This window comes from Girardinichthys multiradiatus, chromosome 13, assembly GCF_021462225.1.
Source record: "Girardinichthys multiradiatus isolate DD_20200921_A chromosome 13, DD_fGirMul_XY1, whole genome shotgun sequence".
NCBI classification, from domain to species: Eukaryota; Metazoa; Chordata; class Actinopteri; order Cyprinodontiformes; family Goodeidae; genus Girardinichthys; species Girardinichthys multiradiatus.
Genome location: NC_061806.1, coordinates 37,699,269 through 37,721,373, shown reverse-complemented (window position 1 = coordinate 37,721,373; position 22,105 = coordinate 37,699,269). Strand labels below are relative to the sequence as shown.

General features: G+C 41.9%; 1 protein-coding gene across 3 annotated transcripts; it reads right to left on the bottom strand.

The window, feature by feature from the left end:
- Nucleotides 1-636: 636 nt before the first annotated feature.
- Nucleotides 637-16,386, bottom strand: LOC124879793 (small conductance calcium-activated potassium channel protein 1-like). 3 transcript variants are annotated; one of them, XM_047384524.1, is made up of 10 exons: nt 15,048-16,386; nt 12,669-13,523; nt 12,349-12,444; nt 10,698-10,985; nt 9,974-10,095; nt 7,931-8,072; nt 7,739-7,849; nt 7,194-7,321; nt 3,072-3,150; nt 637-1,402 (listed from the first exon to the last, which is right to left on the bottom strand). In XM_047384524.1, the coding sequence occupies exons 2-10, from the start codon at nt 13,509-13,511 to the stop codon at nt 1,178-1,180; spliced, it is 2,034 nt and encodes a 677-aa protein (XP_047240480.1). In that variant the 5' UTR covers nt 13,512-13,523; nt 15,048-16,386; the 3' UTR covers nt 637-1,177. The 3 variants fall into 3 exon arrangements, with proteins under 3 accessions (XP_047240480.1, XP_047240482.1, XP_047240481.1); XM_047384526.1 differs by having other exon boundaries at nt 3,081-3,150; XM_047384525.1 differs by having other exon boundaries at nt 12,355-12,444.
- Nucleotides 16,387-22,105: the final 5,719 nt, after the last annotated feature.

The following is a 22,105-nucleotide window of genomic DNA, read 5'->3' as shown; positions in this document are numbered from 1 at the left end:
AACATGACATTTCTGATTTAAGAATTGATGCATGAAGCCAGCAGTTGTAGCCTTTGTCTTGTATACATCTGTGTGGCGGCCCTTAAAGCAAAAACTCAGGCCCCACCATGTGAATCTCCCTCAAATTCTTGAATTTTTGCAGTTATTCTTGTTGCATGTGCACCTTGTAAACCACACTTTTTCCTTCCACTAAACTTTCTATTATGCTTACTTTCGTCACTCTGAACAGTCAACTTCTTCAACAATGACCTTTAGTGGCTTCTCCTTATGGAGGGTGTCACTGGCAAGTCTGCAGTCTCGCTCTTTTTTAGTTGGTCTTCTGTGATAATTATAAACTAATTTATGGTTTTATTTAACTTAATATGAGTTTAGCTAACGTTTTGGATTGAATTAGTAAAATACATAAACTTCTACATGATTTTGTATTTTATTCCAATGCACCTGTCAGTGTAATCTAAAAACTGAAAAAATGTTTTACAAATCATCTGAATCTGCATTGAAAGCAAACATCCACATAGTGTTCAATATTTTTATGAACATACAATAAGACCCAGAAAGGAAAATAGGTGAGTTTGAGTGTGGGAAAGTATAAAATATGTATTGATTTTCCTAAATGCAAATTCAACAGCCCTAACAGAATGTTGCATGCTTTTAATACTACACCAAGCTGTTAAAATGCATGCAGTGTTTATTGCACAGTCAGAAAAATGCAGCATTTACAGGTGAAGCTCTTTACAAATGAGGAGTAATGGTTCCTTAAAGCAAAATGATGCCTAAAAACAGTTAAATAACACATAAACCTGAAGAACAGAACCCACAGGGTGTCAGTAATGTCTTATTGGGTCAATTGTAAAATTTTACTTGGGTAGGATCACCTTTGAATCTGTAAGACTTAAATATTGCAATTATAGTTTAATATCATCGTAAATGTTTCTGTTACTCCAGGAGAAAGGCCTTAAGAAGAAGTGAGTTGGGATAGATTTCTACATATGTTTGTATTTCTGCTACGTATAATGTTTTTTAAATATAGTTTTATGCACATCAATACAAAGTTCACTTCATGATCCACACCTGAGTCAGGAAAACTGTCCCAGCATGGTCACCATAGCTCAGTTATCAGCAGAAACCTCCTCCAGAAGCACCTGAATCACCCTCCTTCCCCTCCCACTGCCCCTCTCTACCCCTCTGCTCCGCTCGCACACTCGCTCTTCTCCTCCCTTTCCCTCAGCAGGTGGCGGATGGAGGAGTTCTGTGTGGACAGCGTGCTGGACAGGAGCGGCATCAGGCTCCTGAAGCCCTCCCTCAACTCCTCCACATTCTTAACCAGGCTGTTGATGTGTGAGTCCAGCTCCCCCCTGCTGCCCTGCACTTCCGCCAGCACGTCGTACATCAAGCTCTGCATCTGTGTGTGAGTGTGATGAACACGAAGGGAAGATGTGGAGGAGTTATACCAACGTTTTAATGAGGATGTTTTCTGAGGAAGTTACAGTTGCAGCTAAAATAATTCAATCCCTACAAAAAAATGTGGTTTCTTGGCAAAATTCGTAACTGTTCACGTGTTTGCAGTAAGAGAAGAGAGATGTTCTTCTTCTAGAAGAAGTCCCTTATCAGAACTGTAGCCTTGTCCTGTTGAAAGACCCAGGCATCACCACAAAGATGAGGGCCCTCTGCAACATCTAAACCTAGCCAGCTCCATGGTTCCATTGAAAACTTAAAGCTCCCAGATCATGATAAGGTCTCCTCCACTGTGACTTGAATGAAACATCTCCAGAAGGATCACCTTGTCTTGTTGCCTGTGTTGGGGGCTTCTTTGTGTAAATGAGTAAGTTTTGGATGTGGACTCAGACATGGTCTTTTGGTCTATAAGCTTTTTTATTGCAGATGCTGTCTTATGAATATTGGGCTGTAGTCAGCATCAGTAAAGGCCTCAAACTGGGTCAACGATCTGCTTGTGTCCCAACGGGCCGCCTGTCGGATCCTCCAGCTTAGTGCAGTTGAAAGTATTTGGGTCTATCTCTTGACTTTTTCATTCCAACCCCGTCTGGATTTTGAAAGAAATTTAAAATGACTCTTTTAAGGTCTCTACATACCCTGCAATAGTAGAGAAATGTGTTCCCGAGGTGGCAAGAAAGAACAAAGTTTTACTTTACAATTATATTTAATAAATTAGAATATGTGTTCTGATGAGGCTCGTTTGTCAGATCAAAAGTACCTTTTAAAAAAGACAACCTTTAAGCAGGTATTGAACATGCTTCTCATTAAACCCAGATTGGAAGACACAACCAGAAACGTTCACAGGTTCAACGTTAAAGGAACAGTGACTATGCCACAGATAGAGCAGGAAAACAAAGCCTTTAATGGCTGCTCCCAGATTCTTAAGGATGCAGGGGGTCGAAAATCCTTGATGACCGAAAAAGACCTGCAACAGGACTTGATGGCAGCAGCAAAAGACTGAAGGGCTGCATACCTGAAATACACCAGCACTGACCCGAAAGGACACATAAAGTTAGCTGCAATGTGCTCACAACTTTGTTTGCCAAAGAGGTTTTTGGGATTCTGTTACGTGGAGAAAATGAATTAAAACTAGACAGGAAGAACGAACCTCCTGCCTGTTAGGAAGCTGAAGCTTCGGCATCATTTAACCTTTAATCAAGGATCCCAAGCATTCCAAGCAAACCTCAAATTCTATCATGGCTTAGATGAAGCCTTTGAGAGTTTCTGGCGAGATTTGAAAAATATTAATGGGTCCGAGGGTTTTTCCCTTGAGGGGTGGGCTAAGATTTCTCAGGAATGCTGACAAAAGCTGGTGTCAGGCTATAAATCACTTTGCAACAGGTCATAAGGATGCTCCACTAAGAACTAAAGATACTTGTCATGAAGGGGCTAAATAATCTTCAGACTGCTGTAGTCATTAAAAGAGGCATTTAGTGTTGAGTTTGGAGAACCTACTTGATTTGGCTTGATTTGTTTATTGCAAACAGCTTGCATGAGTTGATATTTTGCTCATAAACCAAATTTTCAGAGGGTGTTGAATAATTTCAGGTGCAGCTGTACATGATGCCTTCACTTGCCTCTCTCACCTTGCAGAGGTCAACGAGTGTGTTTCCCTGATCTGCAAGTATCCTCTTTTCCATCTTGACTCTCCGTAGCCTGAAGATTGAGAGACAATTCTCATAAACACAGTCATATATCAGTTGGAATTACTGTGACTTGCAAAAGTATTCAAACACTTTTCATTTTTGTCACATTGTCCCCCACAAACTTCAATGTCTTTGATTGTGACTTGATGTAACAGACTAACACACATCGTGATTGTGAAGGGGAACAAATGATGCACGCTTTTCATTGTTTTATAAATAAAAATCTGAAAAGTGTGCATGCATTTCTGTTCAGTCCCCCGTATTTTGTTTCTACTAAATAAAATCGAGTGAAACCAGTTGCTTTTAAGTGCCAATGGTGTCCACATGTGTGTAGTATAAATTCAGCTGTTCTGTGAAGGCCTCGGAGGTTTGCTAGAGAACATTAGTGAACAAAATGCATCATGAAGACCAAGGAATGCAGCGGGTCAGAGGGATCAGGTCAAGGATAAAACTGTGGAGAAGTTTAAGTTTAATCCTTAAATATTTCACAGAGCCCCATTAATCTGTCATCTGAAAATGAAAAGTGTGGCACAAGTGCAAACCAAGAGGCCAGGCAAGGAGAGCCTTTTTTAAAGAAGTGGCCAAGATTTCATGGTAACTCTGGAGGAGCTGCAGGGATTCACAGCTCAGGAGGGAGAATCTGTTGACAGGTCAAAAAAAGTCTGTGTACGCCACAAATATGATCTTTATGGAAGTGTGGCCAGAAGAAAGCCTTTGCTCAAGGAAAGCCATAAGAAGCCCTGATTACAGTTCGCCACAAGCCATGTAGGAGTTAGAGCAAACGTGTGGAAGAAGCTGCTCTGATCAGATAAGAACGAAATTCCACTTTCTTTTTTTTTTTTTACCGTTTCCTGTCCGGCAGAGAATCGCTCAGAATTGTTGTCTGAGTGCCAATAAATTGTCCAACAGATTTACTTTCACAAGCGGAGCATCACAGCTAATGCTTTAAAGCTCTGCTTGAAATTTATAGAAGAAACTTTATTATAAACTTCTTTGGGAATATTTCAATTGTTACGGACACGAAGACTGAAATGAAGAGGAAAAAAGAAGCTCAAAAAAGAGAGAGATGGGGCAAAAGGGGAGAAAAGGAGGAAAGAGTGGAAGAGAGAAAGAAGGATGAAGAGAATACAAGATTACTTATACACCTGCAGCTGTTTTTTTTTTTTTTAACAAAATAGTACACGGTATTTATGAATGTAAAATGTACTTAGTGAGAGATGCAGCCCAAAATAGAACATCTTTGTATCTGTCAACACCTGAAGCTTAACACCTGTGAGTATGGGTGTGGACGCGCTTTGTATACAAGGTTTCTCCACAAAAATATGCAATAGCGAGTGTGAGGACCCACAGGCCTGCCCCATGGTCCCTGGACGGACACTGAGGAGATCCGAGCCACAGACATCTAAAGGCCCGCCAAAGCACAGGAACCCCAGGAGAACCACCGCCGGGACTACCGCAACCCCCCCAGAGAAGAGCAGTGGAGAGTCCCAGGGGAGCCACCCAGCAGCGACAGTGCAGAAGCCCCAGGGAGCCGCAGCAACGAGTCCACTGGCCCCGACGGCAGCCGTCCACGCCCGAGCAGATCCAGCCATGGACCCAGAGGCCCAAGACCCCGGGACACACCACCCCCCAAGCAGAGGCCCGACAGAACCCAGGGGGCCAGGCCCCGGCAAGCAGCCACCGGGAGTGAGCCAGCCCACACCAAAGCACCCGGCCCCGGACAGCGAGAAGTACACCAGCAGGCAGAGACTCCAACCAACGGCAGGTAGTGTGGCGGGGGGGAAATAGGCCCCCCATAATATGGCAACCAGCCCCCGGACCCAGGAGGTGGTCCCCTTCCCTCCTTGGGCAGAGGCAGGCAGACAGCGCCAGTACTGCCCAGATGTGTTATCAGGCAGTGGCCTGAGAGTCCCACAGTCAGTCAAAGCAGTCACTGGAGGACATTGATGTCCACTAAGCCCATTCAGTCTGGTCTGCAGATGCACTAAATCACAGGTCCTTCTCAAAAAATTAGCATATTGTGATAAAGTTCATTATTTTCCATAATGTCATGATTAAAATTTAACATTCATATATTTTAGATTCATTGCACACTAACTGAAATATTTCAGGTCTTTTATTGTCTTAATACGGATGATTTTGGCATACAGCTCATGAAAACCCAAAATTCCTATCTCACAAAATTAGCATATCATTAAAAGGGTCTCTAAACGAGCTATGAACCTAATCATCTGAATCAACGAGTTAACTCTAAACACCTGCAAAAGATTCCTGAGGCCTTTAAAACTCCCAGCCTGGTTCATCACTCAAAACCCCCAATCATGGGTAAGACTGCCGACTTGACTGCTGTCCAGAAGGCCACTACTGACACCCTCAAGCAAGAGGGTAAGACACAGAAAGAAATTTCTGAAGGAATAGGCTGTTCCCAGAGTGCTGTATCAAGGCACCTCAGTGGGAAGTCTGTGGGAAGGAAAAAGTGTGGCAGAAAACGCTGCACAACGAGAAGAGGTGACCGGACCCTGAGGAAGATTGTGGAGAAGGGCCGATTCCAGACCTTGTGGGACCTGCGGAAGCAGTGGACTGAGTCTGGAGTAGAAACATCCAGAGCCACCGTGTACAGGCGTGTGCAGGAAATGGGCTACAGGTGCCGCATTCCCCAGGTCAAGCCACTTTTGAACCAGAAACAGCAGCAGAAGCGCCTGACCTGGGCTACAGAGAAGCAGCACTGGACTGTTGCTCAGTGGTCCAAAGTACTTTTTTCGGATGAAAGCAAATTCTGCATGTCATTCGGAAATCAATGTGCCAGAGTCTGGAGGAAGACTGGGGAGAAGGAAATGCCAAAATGCCAGAAGTCCAGTGTCAAGTACCCACAGTCAGTGATGGTCTGGGGTGCCGTGTCAGCTGCTGGTGTTGGTCCACTGTGTTTTATCAAGGGCAGGGTCAATGCAGCTAGCTATCAGGAGATTTTGGAGCACTTCATTCTTCCATCTGCTGAAAAGCTTTATGGAGATGAAGATTTCATTTTTCAGCACGACCTGGCACCTGCTCACAGTGCCAAAACCACTGGTAAATGGTTTACTGACCATGGTATCACTGTGCTCAATTGGCCTGCCAACTCTCCTGACCTGAACCCCATAGAGAATCTGTGGGATATTGTGAAGAGAACGTTGAGAGACTCAAGACCCAACACTCTGGATGAGCTAAAGGCCGCTATCGAAGCATCCTGGGCCTCCATAAGACCTCAGCAGTGCCACAGGCTGATTGCCTCCATGCCACGCCGCATTGAAGCAGTCATTTCTGCAAAAGGATTCCCGACAAAGGATTGAGTGCATAACTGTACATGATTATTTGAAGGTTGACGTTTTTTGTATTAAAAACACTTTTTTTTTATTGGTCGGATGAAATATGCTAATTTTGTGAGATAGGAATTTTGGGTTTTCATGAGCTGTATGCCAAAATCATCCGTATTAAGACAATAAAAGACCTGAAATATTTCAGTTAGTGTGCAATGAATCTAAAATATATGAATGTTAAATTTTCATCATTACATTATAGAAAATAATGAACTTTATCACAATATGCTAATTTTTTGAGAAGGACCTGTATATCCAAATCAGACCTTTTTCTTCTGAGTGAGAAAGACCGATGCAGCTGAATCGTAGAGCGGTGTCCTCTGTGTCCCAGCCAACTCTGGGCTAATAACGACCAGCTCATTTATACACAGAAATCTTTATATACCTAAAAACAAATACCTAACTTGAGCAGAAACAACAATATACACAGATAAAATCTTTGATGCAGAAACACACACTAAAGTAACACTAGCATGTTTTTAGGTTTCAAATTGAATCAGGATTTGTTTTACAGTTTATCATTTCTAATCACCAGGGTCGATACCAAGTTTATGTAAACGAAACAAAAAAGAAGGAACCTGCAAAAAAAAAAAAAAAAAAGAAAAAGGTAAAACAAATTCTACTGATTCTGCTCTTTGGGAGCGGATGATGAATGAAAATTTAAAAGGCAGCAGCTTCCTGTCAGGGGGTCAAGCCTTACTGGTGGATGGCCAGCAGCAGCTTCCTCTGGTGCATGCGGACTCTGGTGTGGTCTTTTTCTCTTGACAGCTTAGTGTACTTGTAGATAAGCCAAGTCTCTCTCAGCACATTTGCAGCAGCAATTTTTATCTGGTGAAAGGACGCAGAAAATCACAAGGAGTTATTGCACGTTTATGCACAAAACCTCTAAGTGCTGTTTTTATGGGATGTGCTGACTAACACCAACAAACCGTTTATATACCTGAGAGCCACATAAATCGTTGTGACTCATTATCAACTTTCATATGTAAAACAGATTGGAAATAAATACTCGTGTTTAGCAAAACTATATTTCTGTGATATTTCCAGCATTTTTGTCTTTTTCAATCACTTTCAGCTGGATTTAAATATATAAAGACATGGAGTTTTAAAGCTATATAAACATTTCACCCCAGTTGCATATTTTTAATTAGTTTCCATATGAATCTTTATTAAATGATGACTAAATAAGCAAATGCATGCCAAAAAAAAAAAAGGTAAGAGCACGTATATGTTATCAATATTCACCCTTTTGGAGATATGAGAATCCATCATGAAATTGTGGACGTGCTTCTCAGCTCGGGTCAACTCCAGCTTCCTGGCCACCACCGCCACCACCAGGACCGTGCATCCTGCTCCCTGTTGAGAGACAGAGATTGGTGCTCAGGATTTGATGAGACTGGACTTCGTGGTGTATCAGACCACCTGCCTCTGTCTCACCATGATCCCAGTGAGGAGGCAGATGCTGCGGCCGCAGTAAGTGTGAGGGACCACGTCTCCGTAACCGATGGACAGGAAGGTGACAGAGACCATCCACAGGGCCTCCATGTAGTTGCTGCTAAGGTCTCTGTAATTGTGGTGCCTGCGGGGACAAACGAGACCCATTTCCTCTCTCCATTGACCCTTACTTCTGTTTTACTGTATTGGGTGCACAGGTTCGAAGTTATTCTGAATTTTCTCTAATCCACACAGGGTAAAAATAGTCATAATGGCACATGCATATAGACAACACATGTATGGATAAATGTGCATTGACAAGTTGCAGAGAAGCCACTTTTTGGAGCCACCAAGGAGCCTACGACCTGATTCTGGGCTATTTAACCACTCTTTGGTAGAATTGGTGGAGCTCATCTGAACTGCGTGGTTTCTTGGCACAGACCCGAGTTAAAAGCAAAGTCCATTCATGTCTAACAGGTTTAAACTCAGGTTTGTTTACAAAGCTTAATGTTGACCCGCTTTATTTATATTATTATTAATATTATTGTTGGTAGCAGCTCAGGAAAGGAAATGTTTATGGAGAAAAAAACGAAGTTGTTGCAACAGCAGAAGAATTCATGTAAAACTCTAAAATTAAATTTTACAGCTTTAAAGAGTGGTTAATAAAGAACTGACTAGAGATTTGGTTTGATTTGAATTAATTAAGGATAATATAATATAGCTGATGCCTGGATACACTGTATAAAAATAAAACCGCTTGAAAATGGTCAATGACGTTATTGGGGAATTTTTGAATAAGGTTGCGCTACTACACACAGCGGGATTTAGACCTTAGCTAATCTCACCCCAGTACCAGTGATGTTTTAATTTAACATCACTGAAGATATTCAATTATAAAAGGTCTGTTTGCTAATTGTTCTGTGAAATATAGGAACAAAACTGAGTCATGATGAGGAGCCTTTTTATGCCTGAACGATTTAATGGTCAGATCAACAGTGGATATAAAAGAATGATCAATCTCTCTGGTTTCTTTGGTTAATTTCTGGCTTCTGCTGTTGTTCTCATCCTGATTGATTTCCATGTTTTTCTTTAACTTGCTTGGTCTTTTCTATTATTAAATCCTTCCCTCCGCTCTCCAGGATGCAGCTTCCTGTGTCTGTTGCCTTTTGAGTCCCAATAACCTTTAAACCTGTCATCTCCAGCTGAGCCCAAATATTTCCTGCTAGATTTAGTTCTGGACTCTGGCTAGACCATTCCATTTAGTTAGTTTTAGACTCAGTGTGATGCTGAAAAATAAAATCTCTCTTTATATACAGCCTTCTGGCAGACACTTGGAGGAATGGGCCAAAACCGACAGGTATTTAGACCTGTTTGTGAATTTATACACATTTGCAAAAACCTGTTTTCATCTGACGAAAGCAACCCTAGATCATGATGCTGCCACCACCATTCTTACTGGTACATTGAGATGATTTTTATTATTTACAACATCTGTGCAAACTATGGCTTCAGCTAAAGGATGAAAACAAACAAATGTCAAATTCAACTAGAACAGCTGGACTTTGGGTTACCCAGACTTTCGATAATTAACAGCAGGAAGACTGAACGTTAAAGTATTTGTCTAAGGGTTTGTACACTTAGTCAACCAGGTTTATGCAGTTTTACCTCCAGTTTGTTTTTCTGTTGAATTGTACAGGATATGACACGTTAAAGGTAGGAAATATTTGGAAATTGTTTATCAAGGTCTCATTTTTTACTTTTAAAAGCGACTGCTAGTCAATGAGCAAAAATAATCTGTTTGAAAGTTGACAGATGCTGAACTGAAATCAACCAAATCCAAAGAGTAATTTTAAAACACGTTCAAAATACTGTTAAAAAAAAAGTGGAAAAAAAACCCCCCAAAAAGGAATATGTTCTGATTCAAACATTTTGCACAATATTTGTAGGTGAACAAAGTCTAAGAGTTTTACAAACTACAACCAGAACTGATGTGACGCCACCACATCAAATACTCTCAAACAGCAGAGAAACAATCAGCAGGCATACCTCTCGCACACATGTAGGCCCCATGCTGCCACAATCCACAGAGACACACTGAAAATCATCAGGACAGTCCCAGGATAGGTAGTCATCAGTGTTTTCCCCACAAACCGGGTGTTGAAGTGGATCTGAAGATCAAAAAAACCCACGCATTACATCATCATTTTGACACAAGATACCTACTTAGCCAGACTAGGATAGCACCTGTCAGATTATCCTTATATAACACAGAGATGAGGGATAAGAAAACGTCTTTGCAATCCGGCTTGATACATGGACAGTGGGTTTGGTTTTACAAAGGAGGGAGGGATGCAAGCAGCATTTTCATCACTTTAAATAGCAGTAATAAGGCAGGGATTAGCCAGGTGGACAGGTCCAGATATGGAAAAGTAAGGGGGCATGGAAGGAATCAGTAAGGGACATTTTTGGCATATGAAACCAGGAATGTTCATGAAAGCGAAATTGTTAGTCACACCTCAAGCGTCACACTTCTACAGACCTCTCGGCCCACCTAGACACAACAAGATATAAACAGATGAGGATGAAATGTACAAAACTGAAGGCTAACTCAAATCATTGTCCAAGGTTCCTTCCCACCTGTACTCTTTAAAAATTAAAACTAAGTCTAAAAATGTGTCTTCTCACTTCAATTTACATAGTTCAGCATTTCAAATCTGTGCGGTTCAGTTAGACCAGATTAAATAAAGAAACTCAAGGGGTTACCACCCACCTTGTTCAGGGCTCCGATGCTTCGGGAGGCCGTGTCCGTAAAGAGGCGGCTGTGCAGCATCATGGCCCGACCCAGCAGGTACAATCTGAGAAACATGGGCAAAGCCAGCATGATCTCCAGCTCCGTCTCTGAGAGTGTTGTACGGACTGTGGTCTTCTGGATGTATGCCAGTAGCCCCACTGGATAGGGATGGATGGCCACTATGACCAGCTCCAAGACAATCAGAGCGAAGCGGTCAGTGGTCATGGCTATTCTCCAGTCCTCTGCACCAATATCATGAACGTAGAGCTGCCACAGGGGTGAGAAGAAATTATTCAGTTGAAACCATTTATAAGGAAGGATCTCTTTCTAGTGTTTAGTGTCAGTTCATTTATTTATCTCCTGTTGATTCTGTTTTTACTAATAATCAAAAATCAAAACCTTTCCAGTTTGAAAGAGGAAGATCATAAGGTTAGTCCACTGCTGTTTAAATCAGTTATTGAATTGGTAGCAACAACAACCAAAGTCTGTTGGCACATTCAGGACACATAGAAACATCACACTGAATATATATATATATATATATATGTAATCTCATTTTACACAAGGGTTAGGGTTATGTGTAACCATCTAGAGAATATATAAGTCCCAGCCAACATGTGTATGCGATGCCCATATGGATTTTGCACAGTCTGGATGGATACTTAGTGGGGCTGAGCTTAGAACTGTCTTCTTAAATGGGACAACATTGGTTAAATGGGAATTAGGAAAATTGTCTCAAGATGCACAACACATCCCAGACCCATATGCACACCAATTTTTACCCAAAGTTGTCCTGCATCAATTTCAGTTATTCCACATTAAACTTTTTGTGGCAACTAACATGGGGCCATTATCCAACCCGTGGACGATCCCATCTCGGATCTATTTTCAGCTGATTTTTCTTCTATATGGGCCCCATTAGTAAAGGTGGGCAGGATACTCGGCCGGCGATGGAGCTGCATTTGGTCCAAGGCATTTCTTCTCTTCCTCTTTGTGTTATATAATATGAAGTTATGCCACTGAGTTAATCCTTCAGTACTATCTTTCAGATTTTTGCCTTTACCAGTTATTACCTACATAAAAACTATTTTTTGCAAAATAAACTAAAATCATTTGAGCTGCTATATGTAGCTATATGAGTACTCTAATCCCAAAGCTCACTTTTTTAGATTTACAGCTGAATCTTGTCGTCCAACTTTAGAAACACCCCAACCAACAACCCAGTTGGTGACTTTTACCAGCTTAAAAACATCAGGGAGAGGTTTATCTACCTTATTTATAATTAAATTATGTGGAGCCACTCCTGCCCTCTAACAGTCCTTGGGTTTGGCCGTGTGCTTGTCTTCAGCACTAGATCATAATGTGACATCCAGCGCAGCAGAAATTAGGAAACTATAGATCTCTCCTCTTGGGTTGGGGTTTTGTATTTTGGGCAAAAAAAGTATTTTATCAAAAATGTTCCCTCACACCTTTAAAAAGTTTATTTGAAGCAATTCGAGAAAGAAGATCACAAGCCAACCGATTGTAAACTTTTTAAAGGCAACAGAAGGTTAGACGCTTTAATTTCAGAGATTTTAAGAGACACATAGAGGATAATTTTGGATTATGTAAGAATGAACAGCTGGGTCACCTGCACCTCACAGCAGTGATAAGCCACAATGAGGCCCAGCAGGACAAGCGTAGAAAAACTGATGACTGACTTGAAAGAGAGGGAGTAGATGGAGCTCTGCAGGACAAGCACAGGGATAATTATTCACAGTTAACATCTTAAGCTGCCAACACAAAACTAAATGAAGGAAGTAAAGTGAAAACTCGCTGAAAACTACTGTATCTAATGTTGCATTTTTCTGCTCTTCATAATATGATGAGAACATATTAACAGCTGCAACTGTGCAATGTGATTCATTGCATAACTGTTGCAAAGCCTTTGCACTTCCGAAGCACTCTGACCTTGCTGTAGATGCTCCAGGACAGTTCCGTCTCCATCACCATCATGACCACTCCAAAAAGCCCCACGGCTAGGGCACAGTCGTTCAGCCGCTGCCTCCTCAGAAACAGGGACCTCCTGTGGACCAGCCGCCAGCCGATGTTGTGCGTCCTCCAGTATGAGTCCTTCTTAGCGTCCTCTTTGCGTTTGGGGCTGTGCTGGGGACTGGGGCTCCTACTGAAGCGCTTGGCCGCCGGCAGTGGACCCCTGGCCTCCCCTGGGCGCTGGTGATATTGCGGTGCTTTATGTTGTTGCTGGAGGTTGTCATCCTTGCTGGTGATGATGATCTCTGGGAGACTCTGGCGGTTGTGCATCTCTAGAGAAACATTGCCTGACTTGCGGTACCCTCGACCATCAACATCCCTGAGATCCAGGTTGGACCTGCTGTGGCCCTTAAAGGGGGATCCACAGGGAGAGATGGGCAGGTCGGTAAAGGATGTTACAGTCTCTTGGAGTCTGTTTGAGCCTAGAGTTTTAGCTTTGCTCTGGTGGTTTCGCTCCTTCACTCCTGGATTTTGTGGCCTTTTCTCACATTTTTTCTCCTTGCTCTTGGTTTTCTCTCTCCTGTTGGATCTAGGTGTTGCCGTGACATAGAGATGGCCATTGTACAAAGGTGTCGTAGCCAGGGCCTGCGTTCTGTCCAGCCACACGGTGTGATCGATAGATGTCTGGACTGTGTGGTGTATCCCACATTGGGGCGAGTAGGCCTGAGGTGGGGCAACCATCCTTGGTGGCAGGAGGGGTCGATGGTCCTCCAACTCATCTCCATCCACAACCGTTGAGTTCATTGACAGGGAGTGCTCCATGGTGAAGGGATTCTTTTAAAGAGGTTTAAGGATAAGATGAATGAGTATATTAGACAAAACAAGTGAGAAGGTGAAAGCAGTTTGAACAGATGGCAGCAGCAGTTGGATGTAAAATTGCAACTTAAGCTTAGTGAGGAGATATTCTCCTCATTTTTCATATCTGTAGGGTTCACATATGCTCTCCTTTTACAAATCTTCCATGCAACGCTTGTATCACTTCTGCATGGCTGCAGATCCAAAGAAGAAACTACATGGGTTGGACAATGAAACTGAAACACCTGTCATTTTAGTGTGGGAGGTTTCATGGCTAAATTGGACCAGCCTGGTAGCCAGTCTTCATTGATTGCACATTGCACCAGTAAGAGCAGAGTGTGAAGGTTCAATTAGCAGGGTAAGAGCACAGTTTTGCTCAAAATATTGAAATGCTCACAACATTATGGGTGACATACCAGAGTTCAAAAGAGGACAAATTGTTGGTGCACGTCTTGCTGGCGCTTCTGTGACCAAGACAGCAAGTCTTTGTGATGTATCAAGAGCCACGGTATCCAGGGTAATGTCAGCATACCTCCAAGAAGGACGAACCACATCCAACAGGATTAACTGTGGACGCAAGAGGAAGCTGTCTGAAAGGGATGTTCGGGTGCTAACCCGGATTGTATCCAAAAAACATAAAACCACGGCTGCCCAAATCACGGCAGAATTAAATGTGCACCTCAACTCTCCTGTTTCCACCAGAACCGTCCGTCGGGAGCTCCACAGGGTCAATATACACGGCTGCTATAGTCAAACCTTTGGTCAATCATGCCAATGCCAAACGTCGGTTTCAATGGTGCAAGGAGCGCAAATCTTGGGCTGTGGACAATGTGTATTGTTCTCTGATGAGTCCACCTTTACTGTTTTCCCCACATCTGGGAGAGTTACGGTGTGGAGAAGCCCCAAAGAAGCGTACCACCCAGACTGTTGCATGCCCAGAGTGAAGCATGGGGGTGGATCAGTGATGGTTTGGGCTGCCATATCATGACATTCCCTTGGCCCAATACTTGTGCTAGATGGGCGTGTCACTGCCAAGGACTACCGAACCATTCTTGAGGACCATGTGCATCCAATGGTTCAAACATTGTATCCTGAAGGCGGTGCCGTGTTTCAGGATGACAATGCACCAATACACACAGCAAGACTGGTGAAAGATTGGTTTGATGAACATGAAAGTGAAGTTGAACATCTCCCATGGCCTGCACAGTCACCAGATCTAAATATTATTGAGCCACTTTGGGGTGTTTTGGAGGAGCGAGTCAGGAAACGTTTTCCTCCACCAGTATCACGTAGTGACCTGGCCACTATCCTGCAAGAAGAATGGCTTAAAATCCCTCTGACCACTGTGCAGGACTTGTATATGTCATTCCCAAGACGAATTGACGCTGTATTGGCCGCAAAAGGAGGCCCTACACCATACTAATAAATTATTGTGGTCTAAAACCAGGTGTTTCAGTTTCATTGTCCAACCCCTGTATTTCTCCTCTATTTTTTTGTTCCTACCTTACTGTCCAGGCTCAGGTCTGAAAGCAATCCACAGCAAGGATTAAAAACAGCTTTGTCTGCTTGTTTCCCACTGAAGTATTTAAGCCCTTGATCCTGAAGGTCGCATCTGCCCAAATCACAAAGATCTTCAAGTAAACTCCTTGAAAGGACTCAGCAGGATAATTTTCATTCAAAAACGGTTAAACAAAGATTCAGCACCAGTGTGCCTGGTTGCATTCACAGCCAAGTATTCCAAACGTCCGCTCCCTTCATGTGTGAACTTTCCAGCAAGCAGCATCACAGAGCTCCTCCCATAGATTCAGCTGAAGCTCAGGAACTTCCCCTAAACACGATGAGTTTGACCCATCAATATCCATCACATCTGAAGACATTTATTCAGCTGTTGTGTGATCGTCTGCTGTCAGGGCATCTTCCTTAAAGATCGGCAGGGGTTTAATGAGAGCAAAGACTCTAAGTTGCAGATGTTGCAAAGGCAACGACTCGGTCATCTGTCAGAGGGGATTGGCAGACTTCATCCCCTGGGTTGCTAATGTGTTCAAGTGCACCGATGTGTGTGTGGAAAGGCCCCCGGGGCCAAAGATCAAGCTGGAGCGATTCTCAAAGTCAGCACAGAAATGCTATTTTGCTGCATTTCATGCATAATCTCTTTAATTAGACTCATTATTTTCATGAGAGAAGTGTGTTTATGAAACACTTAAAAAAAAAAAAAAAGAAGTAATCCACAATCAGTTCAACAGATTAGTACTGAAGATTATTCAGGTGAAATAGAGATTGTGAGTTGATGAGATTATGAAATATGAAATATGTCAGCCAATTCGAGCAATAGGGTGGAGTATTAAGGGCCGGAGTCAGAACAATGACATTCAGCATCATGAATTTATCTAAATCCGTGTGACAGATGGGTGTAAAGATAATAGAGCTGCCTCCGAATGGAAAGATCCAAGGAGCAAAGGGTGGCTGGAGCGCAACCGGATAGGACAAGAACAAAGAAAAACTGTATTTAATCAGACGACAGCATGTATTTAAGGATGGATTGAGGGAGAATAGCGGGGGAGTAACAGCAGGTATCATACACTCTGATTTTAACTTCTACAGACGCTCTTCCAGATGTTCACTCCTGTGTTTTAAACTAGTCACAGCCCTTTGTGCTATTTTGTGGGCCAATTTTATGTGATATATCAACATAAATATTGCCTGCCTGTGAAGAGCAAGGAAAACTGTGCACGGTGTTAATTGTTTTGACTTGAATAAAGGTCTGGACTTTGACTGGCATTATCTAAAACAAGAAAATGCTTAAATTGCTGCCTTGGCTTCATGTTTAGGGTCATCATCCAGCTGAAAGATGAACCTGTGCTCCAGTCTCAAGACTTTTACACCCTACAACATGTTTTCTCCAAGATTTGGCCTTCCCATTTAATCTAACCAATTTCTCTTTTCTTGCTAATGAAAAACATTCCCACAGCATGATGCTGCCTCCAGCATGCTTCACAGTCAGGATAGTTGTGACCAGTGGTGTGCAGTGTTAGTTCAGTTCTGGTCTCATCTGACCAGAGCTCCTTCTTCCACGTTTGCTTATTTTACATTCAAAAGAGTGCATACATTAAACAATGTGGAGTAACATGGAATGATATAGCGATGAAGCATTGAATGCGCTTGCAGAAATGCATTGAATACATTAGAAAAGATTTTGTTGGTAATTTCAGCTTCAGGATGTCTTCTGGAAGGATAATCTAGTTGGGTTCATTGCTCAGGTGTGATTTTGACCCATTTTTATACACAAACTTTCTTCAAATCTCAAGGTTCTAGTGTTTACCTATGTGCACTTGGATCTTCAGTTCTTTCAACTTGGATGATTGGATGGGCCGTTCTGACAGTTTTATTTTCCCCCCAAAAACAACTGAGAGTGTTGATGAATGAGATTTTTGGTTCATTGTCTTGCTGAAAAAGTTAATTTCTTCCTTCATCCTTCCTTCAATTATGAGAAGTCTGCTAGTATCATATGCTGAAAAACAGACCCATACCATGATGCTCACACTTTCATGCTTTACTTATGGCATGATGTTTTTGGTGTGATGTGCAGTGCCATTTCTCCTCCAACCAAGATGTGCGCAGTGACATCTAAAAAACCCACTTAAGGTCTCATCTGTCCAAATGTTCTGCAGCAAACTTTAAACAAGCTTCAACATGCATTTTCTTCAGGAGTGGAGCCTTGCTCTGTAAGCATGTTTAGACCTCATGGTGGTTGAGGGCATGACTTACCATTGTTAGTTGGGGCTGGTTTATGGAAAATAATGCTATGATGCCAGTTTAGAAATACGTATACAACCAATACAAGCCAAGCTGGAGGTTTTGCTATAATATGGTTGGAGAGGCCTTGGGAGAGCTCTTTGATTTAATCCATTATTAGATTTTTCTTGAGGTCCTCATTAGGACTAAACTAGGTAATGTTAATTTGCATTGATTGAGGCTAGGATGGCTTTCTAAATACTGTCAGCTATTTTACTGGCTGGTGCTTTTATTCCCTACTTCTTTAGAAAGTTCTGGTAAATGAAGTAAAAAAGGAAAAAAGAAAATCATGTTCAATATTAATTCCCTGCTTTTCCTGATTATTGCACATGATTTAATTACCTATTTCTATTGATTACTTTGTAAATAGAGGATGACTTGGATTTTTAGCGACATAGTCCCATTAAAATATATTTACTGAAAAAACATTGTCATGTTTAATATTTATTCTTCCCAGTGTGTGCATGCCACACTTTTGAGATTGTCTTGTAAAACAAACCTCAATATGTATAATTCTAGTTCTACTTTGCAATTATGTTCTCCTTTGTGCTAATCTATTACATAAATACTAATTAAAACATTGATGTCTGTGTTTGTATGGTGACAAAATGTGAAATGTTTTAATTGGCATGGAAACTTCTGTAAGATACGTCTTTGTGTTTATAGTTTGATTTCATACACTTAGAAAACTGCGTCATTACAGAAAGTTTTTAGTTAAATCAAATTCAGTTTAAAAGGACTAAACTAGTGCAGCCTCACTGCGAACTGGTTACAGAGGCCACAAATGTTCCTAAATGATGTTGTCCTAAATTATACACATCTGCAAGGCTTCAAATTAATTCAAACCTCCTGCCAAAAGCTTGTAAATCCACACTGCTATAGCTGGTAGCTTAGTGTCAATTCTTCTTGGCTCTGTGGACAGAAGCCAGCACATCTTCAGTCTCCTCTGCTGCAAATCCTCCTCTGACTGTTAAGAAAGTGAAACGAATCGGCTGGATATTTTCAGCCTCTGTAATTGCTGGGGCTGGTAAGTGGCAAATCTGCTCTATGCCCTAAATCTTCAGCCTGTGCCAGTTTATCTTCTGGTCAGGTTAATTGCTTCAGTCCGATCTGTTGGGAGAAAAAAGATAAACAGGTCTCACTTGGATGCTGACGGGTAACAAATAGGGATTAAAAGGGTGAAGGTTTTGATTAGTTTAAAGAAGTGTCCTACATTTTGGACAAAGTCAAATGAGAGAATGTGGACATGCAAAGTGACAGAAGATGACATCAGTACAGAAAAGTTGCTTTTAGGTGTGCCCAAAATATAATTAAGGGTCGCTTGCTGTAAGATTTCAAAACACCAACAGACCGATCTGATCAGAAAAATCTTTTACAATCTAAATGTGCATGAGCCAAAAACAGATCAGAACGCATCTTTGAAACAACACTGAGAGGAGATGTCTGCACAGACTTCAAAGGAGAATAACAACCACAGTCATCTTTGATCCTGCTGCCTTCTGGCAACTGATACAGAAATATCCACAGCAGAAGCAGCAGACTTTGCATGTAGTTATTTTGCTCTGCAGCTTAAACGACTGTTGAACTCATAATAGTTTATGTATAAAGTGTTGGGTATGATATATTCCTCTGTAGAAGGTAGTTGTTCATTACATTTAATATGTTATTTTAAATGTGAAATTCTGCAGACCTCATAAAGTAAAAGGGTGCTAAACTGATCTGCCCACTGTCTAGATTCATGACCCACTGAACCCTTAATTGATTTTGACCAATTGACCAGCCGAAAAGACGACCAACCAACCAACTGACTAAACAATGGATTTACTGACCATCCATCTAGCCGACCGACCGACCAACTAAACAACTGAAAAACCAACCAATGAGCCCCCAAACCAATGACTCAAACAACCAATGGACCAACCAACCGACAGGCAGACCAACCAGCAAAATACCTAACCAACAATCATAGAAACTTTGTGTGAAAAAGTAAGTAGAACCTTGTACTTCCACACTGGTTTAGACTGGAAGCAGACCGCCAGTTAAACCTTAATAAAGTGAAAGCAATCACAAATGCCTAAAAAGATGGCTTTTCAGTCAAAATTGCAATTCTGTATTCAGACGACAAAAACTTTGTAATATATGAATGACAGAAGCTGTGAATGAACCACAGTTTGTGTGAGCAAAGACAGCAGAAGAGAATAAAACGGTTGCAGTTTAATGGTATAATCGATTTGCAAATTTATTAATGACGTCATAACCTTTATATGACGAGTGCGGCTGCCATAGTAATGGGGACGCTGTCCCAGTCCGTTGTGGTGAAGAGAGAGCTGAGCCGAAAAGCGAAGCTCACGATTTACCAGTCGGTCTACGTTCCTACCCTCACCTATGGCCATGAACTTTGGGTCATGACCGAAAGAACGAGATCCCGGATACAAGCGGCTGAAATGAGCTTCCTCCGTAGGGTGGCCGGGCACTCCCTTAGAGATAGGGTGAGGAGCTCGGCCATCCGGGAGGGGCTCAGAGTAGAGCCGCTGCTCCTCCACATCGAAAGGGGCCAGTTGAGGTGGCTCGGGCATCTATACCAGATGCCTCCTGGACGCCTTCCTCGGGAGGTGTTCCAGGCACGTCCCACCGGGAGGAGGTTCAGGGGACGACCCAGGACACGCTGGAGGGACTATGTCTCTCGGCTGGCCTGGGAACGCCTTGAGCTCCCCCTGGAGGAACTGGAGGAGGTGTCGGGGAGAGGGATGTCTGGGCGTCTCTGCTGAGTCTGCTGCCCCCGCGACCCGGTCCGGAATAAAGCGGAAGACGACGAGTACGAGTATATCTTTTTAATTTTTTTTCTAGGCAAAATATGATAAAAAGCTCTAATTCATGTTGGAGCCGTAAACTTAGTTCAGCATATTTAGGTGTTGAACTATGAACATGAATTAATTTGTGATGAACTGGTACAACACTGAAACTGTTAATATTTGTCTGCAAACCATTGATAACTCAAGGACAAATCATGATTAGAGGACCAGCGTGCACCAGCAAGCATGGAGACAGGTGTTTCAGTGAGAGGATGGTGTGACCTGAACTTTAGCTGGATTACAGAATGAGGTAAGGACACGTCATCAGATCTTATTTTATCACTGGACGCTATGAGCTAAACTCACAGATATGCAGCCCAAATGGGCATTTCAGTGTGACAACTAAGAAGGTACTCCATTCATCTAATATATGCTATATATATATATATATATATATATATATATATATATATATATATATACATATGTATATACTTTACTTTGAGCTTTAGAAGAAGGTATATCATTTGGTAATTATTTTATTTGTTAGAATTTTGAAAGATGTAGCAAGTTTTTGACAAAAATCACTCTGTGTCAAAGAAATACTTTGCTGAATCTACTATTCCACACATTGTATTGAATTACAGTCCACATTTTCCTCCTTCTGGACTTGCTGTGACAGGATGTAACTGAAATCCATTGCAGAAGAACTTCATCTACTTAACTCTGCTCTGGACAACAGAAAAATCCACTCTGACAAAATCAGACTTCACAGAGAAGTGCTGCTTTTTGTCAATAACATCCTATTAAGCGGAGGGGACATGTCAGCGTAGGAAAGGGCCTAATCCAATCAGTGGGGTAATTAAAAACACACAGCACAGCAGGAGCAATGGCGGATGGCTGCATTGTCAGGAGTGGCGTTCAGCATTTAGCACAGTGGAGCAATAACTGTGGTCAGACCAGAATAAAGTGAATTCAACAGGAAGTTTTAGTACAAAGGCTCATCCTTTTGATCCACCTATCCTCATCCTTTATATTGCCTTGCAAATACATTCATACCCATAAGCAATCACATTTTGTCACATTACACCCACTAGCTTCACTGTATTCTATTTGGGATTTTATGTGATGCATAAATGTAAAGCAGAATGAAAAAGATGCCTGGTTTCGAGATTTTTCTACAAATAAAAATCTGAAAACTGGTAAGCATTTGCATTCAGGTCCCTTTACTCTTATACATAAATAAATAATTCCCAATGCAACCAATTGCTAATTTGTAAATACAGTCCACCTGTGTGTTATTTGAAGTATTTTATCTGAACTTATTAAGTCTCAAATCATGAAGTCAGTTTGGTCCACTTCTTCAAAATGTTTGCAAATGCACTGCTATCCTAAGCTGTCTATTCTGCTTTGGTGAGGACTTTGACTAGGATATTACAACACCTTGTGTTTCTTTTTCTTCCCTTCAGCTGTTGGACTCTAGAATACTTATGTTAGGAGCTCGAGCTCAAGGCAAAGACTGAGGGCCTACTACATTTGGCTGCAAAAATATTCCCAGTAATTAATCATGCACCACAGTGCAGCTTCGGTGCCTTACAGAAGTACATTTTGTTTTTATTTTGTCACATTACAAGCATTTTATTTGAATTTTACACAAGTGACCAACCAGTGCAAACGGAAGTAAAAGGAAAGTGATAGAAATTTTCTTTTTAAATAAAAACCTAAAAGAGTGTGGTGGGTATTTGTATTCAGACCCCTTTACTCTGATTTCCCTCAATGAAATTCAATGCAAACAACCGCCCTCAAAAGTCACCTCATAACAGGGTCCGTCTGAGTGTAATTTATTCTCAGTATAAATCCAGCTGTTCTACAATGGCCTCAGAGGTTTTTTAGAGAACATTAGAGAACAAACAGCACCATGAAGACCAAGGAACACAGGCGTCAGGACAGGGATAAGGTTGTGGAGAAGTTAGGTTA